The sequence below is a fragment of the Camelus dromedarius genome, chromosome 9 (assembly GCF_036321535.1).
Source record: "Camelus dromedarius isolate mCamDro1 chromosome 9, mCamDro1.pat, whole genome shotgun sequence".
NCBI lineage: Eukaryota > Metazoa > Chordata > Mammalia > Artiodactyla > Camelidae > Camelus > Camelus dromedarius.
The window spans coordinates 75,516,727-75,537,057 of NC_087444.1; the positions used below are offsets into that span (position 1 = coordinate 75,516,727).

Sequence of the window (20,331 nt, forward strand, 5' to 3'; positions counted from 1 at the left end):
GTTTGGCCATCAGGGGGCTCTGGGTTTCAGGGTTGCTGCCCTGCTGGTCCAGGCAGCTGTGAGGCCCAGAAGCTTCTCGATGACCCCTGGGGAGACTTGATGTTCTCTGTCCCATCTCCAAGCTTTGCTGGTCCCTTGTCAGGAGTGCCCTCCTTTCCCATCTTCCGGCACACATCCTCCAGGATCCTCCTACAAGCCTCCCTGATTCTCTCCCCCAACAGTGTCCAACCAGGGATTTAGGATGCTCCCAAACCCCAGCCCCTGGGTCCTGCCCTCACTATGTGACCATTCAGCCCTTTTGGCTCTTGCTATCCCTAATCAGACTGAACTTTGAAGAGAGAAACCAGATTTGTCTCCCCTCTGTATAGTGCAGCATCATTCATTCCACATTTATTGAGCCCTTAATGTGTGCAGGGGCATGTTTATACAGTGGTGGGAAAACAACAATAAAAGACAAAAACCTCTCAGTTGTGGAGCTCACAGTCTTGGAGAGAGGCCGTAGACAAGTGAATATGTAATATGAGGTCTGATAATGATGAGTGCTTTGAATAAGAAACAAAGCAACATACAGGGAAAGGCAGTGAAGGGTGTTTTAGTTTGAGAGGTCAGGGCCTTTTTGAGAAAGTGACTTTTGAGTAGAGATCAAAATAAAGCAAAGACAGTTTCTAGCCCTGACAGAATATCTCATGTCAACACAAAACTTCCACCTGTACAACTCTCTCCATGCTGTGGTCCACTGAGGCCACACGATTCTTTCCCCAATCTGAATATTTACCCTTTGTGTAGCATGAAGAGAAACTTAGAATTTATTTCTGTGACCCATCAGCTTAACCAGATTTCTGATACTTCATTTTTTAATTTGAGCTGAATCAGGACTTGGCAGAGCACGGAGCACAAAAAAGGATCACAAATCATGTTGTCTATCATCCAGAGCTCCATGACAGTATGGGGAAGGGCTTAAAAGCAAGAGCAGAATGGCAGCCCACTGGAAAGGGTTGAGAGGAGGGGAGGGGAAGAATCTTGATGCAGAGAAGGTTTTCTGCAGGGAATGAGGGTAAAGCTTGAGGAGCAAGGAAACCAGTGGCCTATGAGAAACTCATTGTGTCCCCTTTTCCCTAGGATGAGAAGGTTTTCAAGGGGTGGCTGAGGAGCTTGTCTGTCCCCTGACCATCACCTCTGTCATGTAGGACAGAATGTCACCAGTCCCATTCCCCTGCCTCTTGCCTCTGCATCTGAAACAGGCCAGATACCTGCCCCCAGGGGGCGCTCCATCTTCCATGCCAGACCTGGGGAGGTCCCTGCTGGAGGGTTGACGCTGTCCATGGTTCTGGAGCACAGCTGGGCGCTGAGTTCAGGAAACCCCCAATTCTACCAAGGACCCCAATCGACATTCACAAGGTACCAAGCTTTAGGCCAGCAGGGCACCTAAGGAAGGGGGTTCAGAAAGGCTTTCTTTTAAAATTAATGTTAATATAGTATCCAATTCTGTCTCCTTTTACATTTGACATTTTCTACCCTTATAATTTAGATGCATACATTGTGAAGAATATATGCTTGGAATAACAATCCAAGCTGACTCTCTGTCTTTAACTGAAGCATTTATCCAACTATATTCAATGTTACATTTTATTTTCTATACATGCCCCCAGTGCCACATTACTTTATCTCTCCAACCTTGTCTTCTTTGATTTACTAAGCTTTTTACAGTATACTTTTAACGACTTCTAGTTTGTACATTCTTTTTTCCCTTTTTTTCCTTACATGAGTGAGGTAATTTTAGGTATATTTATTTGTTTGTTTTTTTAACAGAGGTACTGGGAATTGAACCCAGAACTTTGTGCGTGCTAAGCATGCACTCCACCACTGAGCTATACCCTCCCTCCTCTAGTTTGTACATTCTGATTCTATTCTTGTAGTCATTACCATAAAAATTACTTCATGTCTAATTAACTTATCAAAGTCTTTAGCAAATGAAAACATCTCTCTCCTCCGGGATTATATGCAGATGTTAGGAGATGTAAAATCCATTTACCATCCACCCCCAACTTTGGACTTAGCTGTTATTATTGTCAAGAATTTTTAAACTGTCTTCTATGTTTCTTCTATAGGTAATGAACTCCCCTTTTATTTGTTCCAAATGATCTGTATTGTTTCCTCATTTTTTAATTTATTGAGTATGGATTATAAAGTGATATTTAAAGACAGTATTCACATTTTTCTGCTCCATAGTTGCTACTTGATAAGTGAGTCAATTATGCTACTCTCCTTTGGAAGGTTATCTGTCTTTTTTCTCTGGTTGTTGTTCAGATTTTCCCTTTGTCTTTGCTTTTCTTTGATTCACCCTTCCCCTGATATAAACTCAATGTGGAAATGGTCTTCTATGAAACTTTCTACCTTAGGCAGGGCCAGAGTCTTGACTTTCATTTCCAGGACCATACAAAGCCACAGAACCAAAGCTCACGTGGTCAATTCAGGCAAGTGCCATCGGGAGTTTTGGAATTTTGGCTTAGATATTCTGCTTCACTCTCTTGGTTCAGGCTTTCCCCAAAATTCTGGCTTAGTAAATTCTCATTTTCTTTTCAGGTTTTCTATACTTTTAAAATGAGGGATTGTATTTTTCTATTCATATTTTCCCCCAAAGGATTTTATTATTTTCAGCATAAGACTCGATCAGATTAACCAAACCTGTCATTACCAAAACAAGAGTCACAACTCAACTCCTTACTCTACTGAAAATGGGGCCCCAGTAGTGGACACTGAGAATCAGTGTCCTCCTAGCACTGTACTGGAATTATTATCCACCTCTTTCCTCACAGCCACTTTCTAAAGTTTAGGAAATAACTTATCCCAGTTTGGGTGCTTTTTTGTGTTGTAGGGAGCACACCCCTGCAGTGGCCAGCCCCCACATTCATTTCCCTGTCCGGAGCCAATGTTGTAGATGGACTGGCCCTCGAGGTTCTTACTATGATTGCAAGAGGTACTCCAGCAACAACCGTCAAGGCTCGCTACTCACAGGTCCCAGAGGATACATAGCACACACGCGGGCCGCTCAGTGAGGTCTCAAGTAAAGAAGGAGGGAGGACGCGTGGGCCTCCAGCTCTGCCTTCTTTGGGGTACAGCGTGGGGTGCCTGGAGTTTCACGGGTTCATACTTTATTGGTGAATTTTAAAAATATAAGAGGGGTAGTGGGGGAGGATATAGGTCAGTTGTAGAGCACATGCCTAGCATGCATTAGATCCTGGTTCAATCCCCAGTACCTCCATTAAAAAATAATTAATTAGTAAACCTAATTACCTTCCCCCCCCAAAAAAAAGTAAACAAACAAAATAAGAAGGGAAATTAGGATGTGAGAATGGAAAAGCAGGGGCACTCAAGGGTCAGGTCACCCAGGGTTTTCTAAAAGGGAAAGGGAACTTCACAGGTGGTAACATCCAGCTCTTTAGCCATGGCTGGTGATATGTTTCTTCGAGATGAATGTCTCTGAAAAGGATGCCCCCAAAATGAAAACCTCAATGTCAGGCACTTACAATCCAAAAAGCTTCTCAGTAGGCACTCATACTACAGTGGGGCTGGTGAAATCTTGGCTATTTTTGCTTTAGTGCTTTCTTTAAAAGAATAAATTAGCTCAATTTTAGAGGAGGGGGAGAATGAGGTCTTTCTTCAGTCTACTCGTTCAACCCAAATCCATCCATGACCTCAGGTTGGAAGGACAAGCAGCTGTAAGCAGATGAAAGCAAGGTGGCACGGCCTCCGGGAAAGAGATCTCAAATTGCAAAGACATTGGTATGCACCAGCATGGAAGGCTTAAGGAAGAGTAAGCCAAGAGGAGAGGGTGGATAGAGAGCAGTGAGGGCTTTAAATGCCAGGGCAGATGCTTGCAATGCTCTAAGGCCAGGGAGCCATGAGTGGGTTTATGTGGGAGAATCAAGGTCAGCTCTCTGACTGTTAGGAAAATCCCTCTAGAGCCCATAAATGAGATAGGGAAGGGACTGGAGATCAGGAGGTGAAGGAATGTGCTGGAGGAGTTGACAGATAAAAGCAGGGCATGGAGATACCACCCCTGCCCCAGAGAGGTTATAAGATGCCGTATCATTAACCAAACGCCAGGTGCGGAGGCTGGTCTTTTCCTGGGGAGGCTTTGAAGGGTTCTGGAAGGAGAATGACATCAACAAATTGCCACCCTGTCCTCTGTGCCTGGTGTGAAAAATTAGTAAACAAAAACCTCAGTTAAATAGAATCAGGAGACCAGCAGGGGGAGTGCTCATGCTCTGCAGTGACAGCAGAACCCAACAGGAAGAAGAAAGGCTCCTCCCCGTCAAGGACTCAGCCAATAAAAAGCCAGGGACTCTTTGTTTACTAGAACTCCCAACTTTTACCCCCCCCCCCCATATAAGCTTTCCCCTTCCCTCACCACGTGGGAACTTGCACAAGGCTCGTCACGGTTGCAGACCCCTAATTGCAATTCTCGGCTGACCTTGAATAAACTCATCTTTGCTGTGGAAATACCTGGCAAGCTACTTGTTTCAGGTCAACACTAGTCACTCCCAGCCTCAGGAGAACTTGCCAGGAAGATCTTTCTGTTCCAGGAAAAGAAACCAGCAGACACTGGGCACAGACCAGCTAACAGGACCTCTGTTGCTTGATTTTCACATGTTCATTTCTTTAATGCTCACCCAACTTTGAGGTAGGACACATAATCTCTGATTTACAGAACGGAAAACTGAGACACAGAGAGATGAAGTGAATTGCCTGATCACAATGCCTTAGGAAGTGTTGGAACCTGCCTTTGAGCCCAGGTCTCTCTAATCCCATCACCTGTCTTCTTTCTGCTCTACCTGGGGACACTCCCACAGTAGTTAATGCTAATATTGCCACAAAGGTTTCGTCAACTAGCCCCTGACTTCTCCTTTCCCCCGCAGAGGCTGTGATTCCTCCAGCCAGGACCGAGCTCTGGGCGAGTCCTCATTTGTTGATTTTGATCTCTGAGTACTCGGTGTTGCTGGTGGCCTCCCGGTCCTGAGGCTCTCGAGACTTCAAATCGTGAAAGCTGAGCGAAGCATAATGGAGTTCCTGCTGCTCCCCCGAGGGCGGGGCATTCTCCACAGGGGATGGCGCCTGGTCTGGGGGGCTGTCTGGCCAGGACTTTTGCCTGGAACCCTGAGCAAAGGGGAGAAAAGGGAGTCAGAGAAGGAAGAGTAAGGCAGGCATGGTCCCCAAGGGGAAGTTGGGCTGATGGAATATTCATTCATCCTCTTATTCCACATATGTCTCCTATGAACTCAACTATTCACTCATTCATTTAAAATTTTGTAAAACTAAGGTTGAGTAGACCATATCGAGGGCTTACTGATCATATTTAACCCTCACAAAAACCCAGTATGAATGACAAATCTTATGAACCCCATTTTACAGATAGGGAAACTGAGGTGAGGGAGAGGTGAAGTAACTTGCCCAAGGTCACTCATGTCGTAAACGGCAGAACCAGGACTTAAACCCAAACCTGCTGTGTTATTGGCAGTGTCTCCTGTCGCAGGTCCTGGGGGGGGGGAGGGCAGGTGGACAGTGTGAGTAGATATAGACCCTGACCTCATGACAAGTAGACGAGTACACAAAGCAAATTTCTAACATCCATGTGTTATGAGGTAGCATATGCAGAAATCAGAAAAGGGATGTTAGTTCTGGATCCGGGTCCCAAGCTTCAATAAGCAAAAATGAAAATAGAGTGGGAACACAGCAAAGATGATACCCAGACGCTGGTAAGCCATTTCGTTTTCTCTCCCATGGCTGCCCACACTCCGACACCATCTTCCTATTGAAAATGTGTTGAAAGCAACATTAACCTTTAAATAGTAGCTCAGAAAGGGAAAACAAAAAAATGCAGGTTAGGGAAAAATTGGTTTCACCAGATCAGAAAAAAATAGAATATCTAGACAGAGCTGCCCGTAGTAGGCATGAGCAAGATGAAATGAAACGGCAGAGGAACTAGGTGCACTGACCCTACTGCAGCCAAAGACAGGGATATAAGGACATTGTCCATTAATAGTCCTCCCAGATATTAAAGGGGGATTAAATTGATCACCATAGGACAAGATGCAGCTCAGATTAATAAACAGGAGAAAGCATTATGTTCATTCTTTCACTCAATACCTCTTTGCTGAGCCTTGGCTATGAGTTAGATGCTGTTCTCACAAATGAGGACATAAGAGGAACTGAAACAGCCCCAAATACCTGTTTTTGTGTGGTTCCCTATTAGACAGGGGAAAATACTAACATAAGGTAAAAATTGTAAGCAATTTTCCCACGAACTAGGCACACTTCTAAGCACTTCTCATAACAACCCAGTGAGACAGGAACCAGTGTACTGATGGACTCATTTCCAGAAGAGAAAATAAAGACACAGAGAGGTTCATTAACTGGCCTAAGGTCACACAGCTTGGAAGTGGCTGGATCCAGGACTTGAACACAGGAATTTGAACTCCAGGGACTATGCAGTTGACCACTTTACAATTCTGTCTACAGTATGAAAATGTACAGGAAGGTTGAGAGTAAAATCAGGGGAAAAACAAACCACTCGTTTTTACCATAGTCCCTGTCAAGATAGTGAATTCATACATGCCACTGGCTCTGTCCGCCAAGATCCAGCAATGCAAGATTATAGACGGAACTATGGGATGACAAAATTTTGTAAATCAGTTGATCAGCTGACTGAACACACATAAATCCCTAGGGGGAAAGTAAAGGCTAATTTGAATAAATGGAGTGGGGGAGGGGAGGTGCTGCAGCCCAGGGCTAGGAAGTTGGCTTGAGAGGATGGGTTACTTCCAGTGTGCTTGAATTCTGTTCCTTTCTCTCCTCTACCCTTGCCCTGGGACAGTCATCGTCTGCAGAATTCAGAGAGCCTGGACACGCCAGTGATATGCAGGTGTCCATGACGTAAGTGCTGGATAAGCACTGAAGGTTCACTGAGGCAAAGAGGAGAGCAGAGGTGGAGCCTCACTGGCCTTTGGGATTTTTGCCCTCATTTTCTCCTTCCCAAAGTCCAGGGTCTGGTGGATCAAAATCCACAGAGAGCCCCTGCCCAAAGTGCCTTCTGTCTGAGGGTAGGAAGGCAAAGGGGCGACTTGAGCTGATTTCTTGGCAGAACAGGAAGTGCAAATGCTTGGCAGTAGTTTTGGTGCCTGAGGATGCTCCACCCTGGGGATTGTCCGGTCCCTCCTTCAGATTGACACAGACCAGCATCTGCCCTTCACTTTCACCCAATCAGCACTCCAGACAGAGTAGCTAACACTCCCGGCAAATATGCTCTTCTAGGTCAGAAGACTGGACACCAACAGTGAAACTACCCTGGAAGAAAAACAAATGAAGGAATCTGGGAACCTCATCTCATGTACCTCTGAAACAAAAGCATTAGAACCTTCTGATCAATAGTTTAAACTAAGCACACTAAATGCTCTAGGAGAGAGCCTTTACTTTCCCCTAGGGACTTTGGTGTGATCACTTGATTAATCAGCTGAGTGACTGATTGATTTACAAATTCTTTGTCACCCCATAGTTCCATCTGTAATTCTTCCATTGTTGGATCTTGGCTATTACCATCATGAAAACAAGAATAAAAAAATTACGTAAGTCAGTCAAGAACTATGTAATACCTTTGGTGATATGTTGCAACTAGAGTTATGTTGAAAATGTATAGAAATATCAAATCATTATGTTGTGTAAGGGGCACTAACGTAGTGTTGTAGGTCAATTAAACTTCAATAACGAACAAACAAACTGATAGAAAAAGAGATCAGATTTGTAGTTACCAGATGCAGGAGGTAGGGAAAGGGGGCATTAGATGAAGGTAATCAAAAGATACAAACTACCAGTTATAAGATAAATAAATACTAGGGATGTAATGTACACATGATAATTATAATTAACACTGCTGTATGTTATAAGTGAAACTTAGCAACAGAGTAAATCCTCAGAGTTCTCATCACAAGGAAAAAATATTTATCTATTTCTTTAGTTTTGTATCTACACGAGATTGATGGATGTTCACTAAACTTATTGCAATAATCATTTCATGATGTATGTAAGTCAAATCACTATTCTGTACACCATAAACTTATACAGTGCTAAATGTCAACTGTATCTCCATAAAACTGGAAGAAAAAGAAATTGTGTACATCGGAAGTTATGTACATAAAGTGTAAAACGAGAAGTTATGTAATTCTGTAAATTACGGTAAAAAGGGGAAATGCGTATGCAATCCTGTAAAAAGTGGAAATGTTATGTCTGAAAAATACAACAAGAAGAACCCAGTGGATGGAATAAAGAATTGAATGAATATAACTGAAGGCATATGAGTAAGCTGGAAGGGCCATCTGAAGCATCCCTACAAGAAGCAGAGAAGGAGAAAGATCAGAACCCAAGAAAGAAAAGATAGATAGAAGACAGACACAGAAAATCTCAACATTCAGATGATAGTAGTCCCCGAATGCATTTTTTTAAAAAAGACATAAAACAAGAAGAAATATTTGAACAAAAATAGTGGAGATAAAATTCCCAGTTTAAAGAAAGATGAACCACTTCAGCTAAAAGGACCCCACAAGTGCAAGAAAATGGACAAGAGAAAGCCCACCTCCCCACAGAGTAGCGAATCTTAAGAATATCAGAACCAAGGAGAAACATATAAAGGTTTCGGGGAAGAAGGAGAGGATTACCTCCCAATGTGCAAGATTCAGGCTGACCTCACATTTCTAACAGCAACATTGGGTACAAGAAGCAATGAAGTAAACTGTTTAAAGCATCGTGGTAAAACCACCTTGACCCTAGAATTTACATCCTGCCAAATGAAGTTCAAATATAGGGGCATAAAAATACTTCCAGGCACCGAGCCCTCGGAAGTCTTAATACAGGAAAACCCAAATTGAAAACACATTGGGAGGAAGAATTCAAATAAAAAGAACAAAACCAGGAAACCATACGCAATAAGAATAGGAGATGTAGGTATCAAAATACCTCATTAAAATGTGTATTTAAAAAAAAATGACCAGAGAATAGAAAAATGTTAGGTAGGTTCATGATAACCCAGAATGAAAACGATCTCTAAAGAAAGAAGCAACATTGTAGTAGGGGATGGAGGAAGAGGAGATCAACGGATGTAAAAGCACTCGAGTTCTTTTTGTTAGGAGTAAGATAGAAATATTAACTGTTTTAAGAAAGGAGAGAATGAAATATTGAAAGAAACATGGAACCAAGCGAAAAGAAAAGGTAAAATAGTAGAAAGAAATCCACATATATCAATAACCGTGATGAATACAAATAAAGTCAACTCCGCAGAGGATGTCAGATTGGATTTTTAAAAACCTGGTTGTATACTATTTACCAGAACCACGGCTAAAACATAAATAAAATGTTGGGGGGAGGGGGACGGGAAAGGATAGTATGGAAAAATATCAGGCACCTAGCTAACCAATGACAAACTGATGTATCTCTTTTAAGATCTAACCACTGAGCCATAAAAAAAGAATAAAAATAATGCCATTGGCAGCAATATGGATGGACCTGAAGATTGTCATTCTAAGTGAAGTGGGCTGGAAAGAGAAAGAAAAATGCCATTGACATCATTTATATGAAGAACCTAAAAAATAATAACAATAATAATAAGGACACAAATGGACTAATTACTGTGCTGATCTCTTGAATATGTGTAAGCACATCTGACTGTCCTTTATGATTGGATTACCGCATTCTGTTGTTTCTTATTTTGTAGTTGGCTTTATTCCTTTGATAACTATATAAGTTTAAAAAGCTAAAGATCTAATCTGTTCTTAGAAACAATCATTAGTACATATATGAAAACTAAAAAAAAGTGAAATATACTGTTTATATGTATTTACATGCAATATAATGTGTATGTGCAGTCAAACTGTAATAATTCTACATAATTAAACTGAAAAAGGGAAAAGAAAAAAAGACAAAAAAAAGACCTAACCAAAAAGTATCAGTAGGGAGAGAGACAATCACACTGTGTGACTAAATGTGGTAAAAATGTTCATTTCCCTGGGAAGACAAAATACTTCCAAAACATACAGTTTAAATTTAAAAGTACATCAACCACAAGAAACATATGAATAGGACTCCAGGGGAAAACTGACAAACCGTCAGAATGTAAGATTTCAGATATGGATAGGTCAGGAAGACCTATCAGTAAAGATCTGAATTTCATCCATACAGCTAACACACTGGCCTCTTGATCTTATATGGAATTTAAGAAATAGAAGATATACATTCTTCATAAGCACACAGGAAATATTTACAAAAGGTCATCGCACACCAGGCCAGAGAGCACGTCTCAACAAATTTTAAAAACAGGTTATCATAAAAACATGTACTCTGACCAAAACCCAATTTAGCTAGAATTTAAGGATGGAAAGATGTTTTAAAACCCCTTTCTGCTCAACTTTGGAGTCTTATCCAGGATATTAAGACAAGAAAGAGGAAAGAAATGCTTAGAATCGAAGGGAAGAAATAAGCTGTTATTATTTTGCAGATGATATGATCATCGAATTTGAATTCCCCAAAGATTCTGACACGCAAAACCAACCTGTAGTCATTTTTAAATTGAAAAAAAAATCAATCAAAGATACCTCCATGTCTACATGCAAAGTATTAGAACTAACAGGAGAGCTTAGCAAGTTGGAAGAATATAAAAGATCAACTCAATACATAATTGCATTTCACTCATTCATGGCTGCATCTACTGAAGAAAGACAATTCTTGGTACCCAGACAGCGAACACCCCAGGAGCGGTGGCTGTCACCGAGAAGAGATGCACATTTATAGTGGGGACCCTAGAGGAACCCAGGGGAGGGCTTCAACCCCATCAACATACAAAGTAAAAGAAGAAGCTCTTTGTGGGCAAATGAAAAGAAATTGACTGGGGGGAGGGTATAGCTCAGTGGTAGAGCACATGCTTAGCATGCATCAAGGTCCTGGGTTCAATCCCCAGTACTTCCTCTAAAAATAAATAAGTAAGCCTAATTAATTCCACCACCTGCCCCCCAAAAATAAAGTTAAAAATAAATGAAAGAATTTTTTTAATTGGCCACTGTTCAAAGAACCTGTACTCACATCCTGCCCATAATCACACAGACTTCCATTGCCAGATGCAGATGACATAGTCTGAGTGTACTCACTCCCCATTAGTTAAAATTCAGGGGAGTGAGGAGTGAGTCATCTGTTGAAATCTGAAACTTCTCAGATGAAAAATACATCTGCAGAGGTTGCAGGAGGCTGGGTGGTTTTTTTTTTTCCTTCAATACCTGAAGCCCAAAAGGACCAGTTGATTCTTGATGGAAATGACATTACATTTGCATCAAATGCAACAGCTTTGAGTCAGCAAGCCATGACAGTTAAAAACAAGAATATCACAAATGTTTCACATGTCTTAATCTCTGAAAGAGAACGATTCAGCAGGCTTATGAATAAGATCTAAGATTCTCCAGCTACCAAAGCCACAAGATTCTAAATGACACCTGACACCAATTTGTGGTCTTTTTAATTATAAAGAAACAACCTTATATGTTTTTTCTAAATATTTTCCTTCTGCGTATCAGCAATGAACAATGAAAAAAATATACTATTAAAAAGATAGCATTTACAGCAGCAACAATAACTAGGACTTAGGAATAAAAATAGCAAAACATGACCAAGACCTGTGTGAAGGAATTCTCCATTATTCTTGAAAACATTAAAAAAAAAAAAAAAAAAGACTTAGATGAATGAAGAGAACTGTTTTCATGGATAAGAAGACTTGAATTCATAAACATGTACATTCTTCCTGAATTGATCTATGGATTCAATGCAATCCCAATCAAGATTCCAACAGGAGTATTTTTTTTTTTTTTTGAACTTGAAAAACTGATTCTAACATTTAAAAAGAATAACAAAGGGCCAAAAATATCCAGGGCATTTCTGAAGAAGATTCAGAAGAGGGTCTTGCTCCGTCAGACACTAGGACTTATTTTTGAGGCTATAGATTCTGTTGACTGAATACACAGTTCTGACTCGGGGATTGGAACAGAAGAGGCCACAAAAGGAGGCCCACACATGTGCAGAATTTTGATGCATAACAGAAGTGGTGTGGCCGATCAATGTGGGAGGGAAGGACTATTCTATACATGAAGAAGGAACGTGTACAGATCAACACTGCACACCGCACACAAAAATCAACTCCTGGTAGATTAAGTCTTTACATGTCAAAAGAAAACATAAAACTTCCAGTAGAAATTGTACTTGACTGTTCTGCTAATCTTAAGATGGGAAAGCTTTTCTTCAATGAGACCCAAAAGGCACTCAATAGAAAAGAGAAGTTTGGTGCGTACGGTTATATCACAGTCAAGAACTTATTGCCATCAAAAGTCACCTTTGAAAAAGCGAAGACAAGCTACTCACTGGGAGAAGATATTTACCATGTATACAACAACAACAACAACACTGTAAAACTCTCTAATACATTTCGAAAAGGTCAAACATCCAATAGAAAAATGGGCTGTAGATGTGACCAGGCATTTTATAGAGAAGGTGTTTATAGGCCACTGAAGATGTAGAGAGATTTTCATTTTCATTGGTAGCCAAGGAAATGCAAATCACTATCACACTGGGATAGTGAGATGACAAAAAAGAAAAAAAAAAACTGAGAAAACCAAGTGCTGGAGAGATTGTAGATTGACAGAATCTGATAGGCACAAATAGAAATATAAATGAATGCAGTTGCTTTGGAAAACGATTTGTGATGCTCTTGCAAATATGAACTTTGCATACCCTATGACTTAGCAATTAAATTCTTAAGTCTGTTAAAGAGAAACTCTTGCATGTGAATAAAATGAGACACTAATAAGAGTGTTTATAATAAGCACATCCGGAAACAACTCAAATGTCCATGAACACAAACCTAGATAATAGACAAAATCATAAAAGAAATATTCTGCAATAGGAAACTGCAACTTTATGCAGAAACATGAATGAATCTTTGCGACATAATAGTGTGTCTACAAAGTAAATCCAAGAAGAGTACATGCAAACATGACACCCTTTGTAGGTTCAGAAGCAATTAAACTAAATAGTGAATATTTCAGGTATACATATACTTGATAACACCAGCAGCAAAGGATTCAGAGCAGTGGTTACTGGGGATGGGTCAGGGAGCATCACGGGCAGATGGAAGTCATCATTGATGTTTTGAAGTCATAGGTTGGGTGGTAGGTTTACACTTGCTTATCATACTATGAATAAAAATGAATAAGTAAAAATAAACACTGTTCCAGTGATAATAGTTTGGTCACGAACAAAGCATTTTGAACAATTCCATTCAGTCCAGCACAGGTCCAGTTTTATAAAAGGGGAGAAGGGTCATGTTGGACAGGGACGGAGTGAGAGAAAATTACAGCTCCTGCCCTCAAAAACTTTACAAATATGACAAGAAAGTGGAGACAGGTAAATGCAGTGATGTTGTGTGATGTGCCCCTCAGGACAGGGTGGACACAGAGCTCTGGGATGTAGAGAAGGGAGGGATGGACATTGACAAAGGTCTTCCAGAGCCGGAGATGCTGATATTGGAGCTGAAAGGAGGAGGAGAGGTGGTCTGGCGGAAATGGGGAAGGGAGGGAGGGCATTTCAGTGTCAGAGGAACTGTACATTCAAAAGGCTGAGTCATAGGGAGTAGACCAGTATGGAGAGAGCAGGAAGCCCAGTGTGGCTGGACCCTAGGGCAGGGCCAGTGGCTAGAGCAGCCATCAGGGAAGACCTTAGGAAAGACTTCAAATATCAGACCAAGGAGTGTGACTTGATTCTCAAAGCAATGGGAGCAAACAACAGCTCTGAGACTCCAGAGTGGCTGGAAAGTAGTGGTTTTGAAGAGACAGTTATGGCAGCCTATATATGGCAAAGCAGTGAGGTCAGCTCAGCAGTGAGGAGGCAGGAGGGTGAGCAGACGGCCACTGGGTCTGGAAGATAAAGGTGAAGAACAGAGGGAAGCCAGCTCCCAGGTATCTCTGCCCAGGGGAACAGAGGAGCAGGTTTGGGGGAAATGCTGAGGAGCTCAGTCAGGACCCGCCGAGTGGACATGCCCAGGGCCCCCCACTGCGTGAGAAGACACCCACATCACTCACCCAGCCAACGGTACCCATGATGGGGTCTTCATCCGGGCTCTCTGGGCTCCTGGCTGCCTGCTTCCTGCCAGCCTTTCACTCTAAGAGAAGAAACCAACATACTGCAGCCAGGATGTCTCAGGCGAAGGTGGGTAGGCTCCTTCCTACTGAGTCACCCAGACCATGGCACTGGATGCGGAGACCTTCCTGACAGGCCACTGAGTGTGCCGTCCTCCCAGATGACCAGGGATTTGGCTAAGACTGAATTCCATCGCTAAAGACCCTTCTTACACACAAAAATTTGTACATGAGTGATCATAGCAGGTAGTAGAAACAACCCAAAATGTCCATCAATGGATGAACAGATGAGTAAAATGTGCTCCATTCATACAATAGAACATTATTTGGAAATAAAAAGGAAGGACTGACACATGCACACTAGCATGAACCTTGAAAACATCACGTTAAGTGAAAGAAGGCCGTCACCAGAGACCATATATTTTCTTTTTTTTTTTCTTTTTTCCTTCTTTTGTTTTTTCTTTATTCCTTTTTGTTTGTTTGTTGTTTTCATATTTTCTGATTCCACTTACAGGAGCTGTCCAGAATAAGCAACTCTTCGAGAGACAGAAAATAGAACAGTGGTTGCCTCAGGCAGGGCGTGGAGCTGATGGCACGACAAGGGGTATGGGTTTCCTTTTGGTTTCTTTTTCATGTCGAGCTAGTGAAAAAGTTCTACCACTGATTATGCTGATGGACACACAACTCTGCGAAAATACTAATGCCAATGAATCATACACCTTAAGTGTATGGGAATTATATCTCAACAAAGATGTTACCCAGCCCACCCCCTGAAAAAAGACCCCATCTGGATCTAGTCTACTCAGCTCTGCATTTCTGAGTTAAGTGACCTCTCTCCGGACTCCCTACCACACACTTCCCTGCACCTCCCCCAAGAACAAAGGCTTACATGCAAAAGTAGACAAGGCACAGACATAGGGACAGCAGGGCCATGGCACCAGCGCCTCCAAGAGCCCCAAGAGCCACTCCTGTCAGGAATGTTGATTTTCCTGCAAAGAAGAGGTGTGCGAGACGCCCTCACTCCCAAGATTCAGTCCATTGCCTTCCCACCTCCTTGCAGAACTGGCTGGAGAGCCTCTTCAGGCACAAGATGGAGCACCTCGTCCTAGCAAACACCTTCTGTCCAGGCCCCTCCCACTCAAACTTCATCTTCTGGGATCATAACTCATTTCCCCCTAAGCCTATGCCCCCAACCAGCCCCCTGACCTGGCAGCAGCAGGACGGTGGCGTTCTTAACCCCGTGGACGTTCAGGGCTTCACAGCTGAGGCTGAAGCCGGAGCTGAGCCCCTCAGTGAGCCTCAGGGAGCTGTTGGCCCAGGGCCCAGCCGAGCTGGAGTTGACCATGTAGGAGGCGTTGCTGAGGGTCCCCTCCAGCAGCCCCTCCCCCAGCCACCAGCGCAGGGAGGGGGCCGGCTGGGCTCGGGAGGAGCAGCTGCAGTGCAGACCCTGGTCCTCCCAGGAGCAGGAGGGTCCCAACAGCTGTGGGGGGTCTGTGGGGAGGGAGGAGAAGGGTCAGCGGTCCCTCTTCCCTCCCCTGGACCCAGGTGTCCTGCCCCCAGCGGTCCCCCCACTCACAGACCACGGAGAGGCTCAGAGAGAGATGCTGGGAGTCCAGCGGGTTCTGAGCTCGGCAGGTGAATTCTCCTTCTTCTGCTGTCCCTACACCAGGCAGCTCCAGGATGGCAGTGCTGGAGATGGGGGTGGCGTTCAGGGCTGGGGACCCCCGGAACCAGCTCAGCTGCGCAGGGGGGTTGCTGTCAGCAACACAGAGCAGCTGCAGAGCCTGGCCCTCTGAGATGAGAAGGACTGAGGTGTTTTGCAGAGTCCTGAGGGCTTTGGAAGAAAGTGCAGACAGAGAGAGGAGAGGGAAGGCTGGCAGGCTGACAGGTTCCATCCCTCCGTCCTTCCCGGGGTCTGCCTGGCCCCTCCCTCTCCTCCCCTGGCCCACTAGCTTGCTTCTGTCTCGGTTCTAAGGCTGGACCTTCACACCCTAAGGAGGTTGGCTCAAAGTATCTGGGTCTCATATCTTCAGGGGGAGGCTCAGTGTCTCAGTGGGACCTGCCTGGGCTGTTTGGTGGAAAGAAAGCAGAGAGCCTCCAATCTTGGAGAAATGGACTCAGTTAATGCAGCGAGAAATGAAACTAAAGAGGCTTTCATGGAGGAAAACCACAGAGCAGAATCATGGTGAAATGAAATGGCTTTGAACAGTTTGGGGTGTGTGTGCGTGTGTATATGTGTGCATGCATATGTGTGTGCACATGTGCCCATGTGCATTGTATGCAAGTGTGAGGACTGGTGCTCTGGAGGTGAGGGAGGGACAATGGTGATTTTTACCTTTGCTTTTCCCATATCTGGTCCCATTCTAGCTCTGAATCCCCTGCCCTCTCTGCCCGGAGGTGGTCGCAGGAGCAGGACCCAGCGCTGGGGAGGACAGGTTCTTTCCTACCTGTGACATTTCTGAGGGAGACGCTGATGCTGAGGTTCGACGGAGCATCTGGGAGAGAGAGACATGCCCTGCTTCAGAGGTGAGGAGTGGGGTGGAAATTGACCCAGCACCCAAAAACAGGTGGTGGAAACTGCGAAGGTGGGGATGGCCGTCCTCACGGCCACCGCCCACCCAGACTCCCAAGGCTCAGATCCATAAAAACGTGTTCGTAAGTGAGCTGGCCCTTGCGCTCTCCCCGGCCTGGACACACACATGCTCACACAGCCCACTGCCCTCAGGGACCCAGGCGTCCCTCCACACTCACAGGAGACATTGAGCTGGACGGTTCTCTCCAGCGTGGTCCCCTGACCTCCTTGGAGTTTCACCTGACAGGTCAGGTTGGTGCCATGGTCCTGGGGCCTCGGCGTGAGGGTGAGCACCGAGCTGTGGAGCGTCTCTGGGTCCACCGCATCAAGGGCGTCCCCCGCCCAGGAGAACCAGAGAAATCTTGCCCCAGCGCAGACGACTGGCAGGCTGCAGGTCAGACTCGTGGGGCGGCCAGACTCCAGAGGCTCCAGAAACTGGATGTCGGGTTTCTCTGTCAGGGCTGAGGAGGAGAGAGGGAGATGCCTGGGCCCCAGGGGGTGGGGACCCAGAGTGTGACCCTAAGAGGGACCAGTGCCTCGGGGCCCAAGCTCCCCCCGGGGCCTGTGTCTCCTCTGATCCCTCAAACCCCAAGACTCCAAGCACGGGGTCTTCCCGTGTCCTGTTCCTGTTCTAACACGGGCGCGGGCAGGGATCTCCACGGCCCACGGTCCTCACTGGGCGCCCTGCCATACCTGTCACCTGCAAGTTCAGCGTATTTCGGTAAGTGTATCTCTCACGATAACCTGCGACCATTCGGAAGAAGTAGGTTCCCGAGTCGCTCATCCTGGCGTCTCTGATGCTCAGGGAGCAGTCGTCCCTGCGGTTCCCGAGGAGGTGGAATCGGCCCTCGGTCTCTGCCTTCACTGGTCTTTGCGGGTCGTTTGTGGCCACAGGAGCACTGGTGTCTACATCGTCCCCTTGGCGGAACCAGTAAATGGAGGGGGCGGACCACTTGCTCCCCGGGAAGGAGAAGGAGCAGGACACGTTGGCGCCCAGGCACTCCTGCACCGTCACTGACTCCTGCACTTGGAGGCCGTACCCTGGATGCTGCTGCAGGGACCCTGGGGGGACACAGAGGCTCAGCCGCAGCTCCCGGCCCTCCCCCCACCCCGTGTCGCCCCCCCCACCCCCACCCCGGGCCACTCACCCCCCCACAGCAGGGGCAGCAGCAGCAGCAGCAGCAGCAGGGGCCCCATGTCCGCCTCGGCCAGGGCAGAGCCCGGGGCGCAGGTTCCTCTGCCAGGGCAGGAGACGCCCCGAGGAAGCCCCAACAGGAAGCCGGCGGGTGACGGAGAGGGAGCCGCGGCCACGCAGAAGGGGAACTTGGACCCCGCGGGCCGTGGGGGAGCAGGATGAGGCGGGAGCTGGGAAAGCGTTCTGCCCCGGCCTCTCCCCACCGCACGCTGCAGGCCAACATACGGAGGCCCCCAGAGTGCAAGCGCTTCCTCGGGATGTGGTTCTGAAGTGATCACCTTCCAAATGATGTGTGAGTCAACAGCAGGGTCACCCGGCAGGAAGGAGAAAGCGGGCGATGCCTGGTGACTCGGCGGGACCCGTCCTCCAGCTGAAAAACACTGAACATTCTGGAAAAGAATATTTTAAATGTTCTCAACACCATTCAGGTTCTGGCAAGAAAGAAGTTTTCAGACCCCAAAACAGTGGAGGGTGGAGCCCAGGAAGGAGAGCTGAGACTGAAAAGCTCCTCTGCCCTGAAGGGTTTTGGGACGTGGGCAGCACAAGTGTCGGTCTCCACGGATCTAAGGGTCTTGTGGGACCAGCCGTGGAGCCCAGACCCACGCAAAACGGGGTGGGTAAAGGGACACCCTTGCCCCACTCAGTGGGGACCCCAAAAGGCCAGACTTCCCACAGAAGCACAATTCAGGAGCCCTCACTCTGCACTGCCTTCTTCTCACAGCCCCAGGAAGGGCTCAAGCCCTGTGTGGAAATAACCCCTAATCTCCCCGCTCTTCGTGGAAGAAATGTCACCAAGGTTTCCCAGATTTGACAATGAACTTAAGCATTTTAGACATTCCCACTAACAAGTTGTGGGATTGAAAGAAAGTTTCTTTTATATTCACATATAAATAATATTTGTATATTTTTTAGTTTCTTAAATTATAAAAATAACAAGAAATTTCCATCAATTGTGCCAGTGGAAATACTGTATCTTCTTTGTAGTCTCTCTATTTTATATATAATATATTTATAATTAATATAATATTAATATTTATTAATATAACAAACTATTTTCCTATAAAGAGGCACAGAAAGAGTCTCAGCCAACAAGTGTGGGGAACAGGTGTCATGCAGGTGCGACAGGCAGGGTCGCCTTAGTGCTCATAAAAAGAGTCTGTAATTTTTCTGAATTGTCTTATATTTTGGTTTTGAGCATTTTCGCTTTTGTGATTGGTGAAATGTATTTTTCTCATTTCGAAAAAAAACCCCAAAACACTCATTTATATGCCTGAGATGTTGTGACTTTTAAGAAATATATGTATTTGGTCTCCATCCACCGTTCCTGCCTCACAGTTCCCAGAACCTGCGGAATTTTCTGCTCCATAGGAGATATGGGAGCCCCTTTTGTTATAATATTTGGACTTTGTTCTCAGTTTCTGAAAACAACTTCAGGGCCCAAAAGATGCTGTGGGTGTCACACGTCATATTTGTGCCACATTTGTATTGTATTAAGTGACACTTTTTTTCCTTTTCCTTGTAAGGAAAGATTTCAACAATTGTATGAATATCAGGCTCTGCAGAACGTAGGACTGGCCCTGCTGCGGGGGTCAGGCGGACAAGAGGCAACCAGCTATATCCCCGGCTCCTCCCGGCCTGCAGGGAACACTGCTGGGCAAGGCAGTGACCAAAGAAGGTCAGGATTCACATGGCTGTGCGGCACAAATTCACATCACCTGGTGGTCTAGCGAATCGCAAGCTGGGATTATCCACCAACAAGAAATTTAACAAGTGTTAGTGAGGACGTGGAGTAAAAGGAGCCCTTGTGCGCTGCTGGTGGGAATGTAAATTGGTGCGGCCACTATGGAGAACAGTATGGAGCTTCCTCAGAACTAAAAATAACGCCATCAAGCACTTTCGCTTCTGAGTACTCATCTGAGAGAAAAGGAAACACCGATTTGAAGTGATTCATGCACCCCTATGTTCACTGAAGCATTGTTTACGGTAGTGAAGACATGGAAACAGCCTATACATCCATCAATAGATGAATGAGTAAAGAAAATGCGATCTGCATATTAAACAGGGCATCTTTCAGCTATAAAAGAGAGGAAAATCCTGCTTTTGCAACACACGGAGGGAACAGCGACATCGTGCTAAGTGAAATAATTTAGACAGAGAAAGACACATACCGTATGATCTCACGTATATGTTGACTCTTTAAAAAATCAAAAATAAAATAAACTGATAGATACGGAGAACTGATTGGCGGTTCCCAGACGTGGAGCACTGGGTCATGGGCAAAATGGGTAACAGTGGTCAAAAGGTACAAACTTCTGTCATAAAATAAATAAATCGTGGGGGTGTAATGT

At 45.0% G+C, this 20,331-nt stretch overlaps 1 protein-coding gene and 1 long non-coding RNA gene across 3 annotated transcripts; one reads left to right on the plus strand and one right to left on the minus strand.

Annotated features, from left to right (window-relative positions):
* Window positions 1–4,639: 4,639 nt before the first annotated feature.
* Window positions 4,640–18,140, minus strand: LOC105106078 (sialic acid-binding Ig-like lectin 5). The gene is made up of 10 exons (XM_064489878.1): window positions 17,937–18,140; window positions 17,482–17,850; window positions 16,968–17,249; window positions 16,664–16,711; window positions 15,793–16,050; window positions 15,423–15,707; window positions 15,106–15,205; window positions 14,570–14,576; window positions 14,160–14,231; window positions 4,640–5,157 (listed from the first exon to the last, which is right to left on the minus strand). The coding sequence occupies exons 1-10, from the start codon at window positions 17,983–17,985 to the stop codon at window positions 4,963–4,965; spliced, it is 1,665 nt and encodes a 554-aa protein (XP_064345948.1). The 5' UTR covers window positions 17,986–18,140; the 3' UTR covers window positions 4,640–4,962.
* Window positions 18,141–18,362: 222 nt separating this feature from the next.
* On the plus strand, window positions 18,363–20,331 carry LOC135322130 (uncharacterized). Of its 2 annotated transcripts, none has more exons than XR_010382469.1 (2): window positions 18,363–18,596; window positions 19,507–20,331. It is a non-coding gene; the product is annotated as an uncharacterized LOC135322130 (long non-coding RNA). The 2 variants fall into 2 exon arrangements; XR_010382470.1 differs by having other exon boundaries at window positions 19,512–20,331.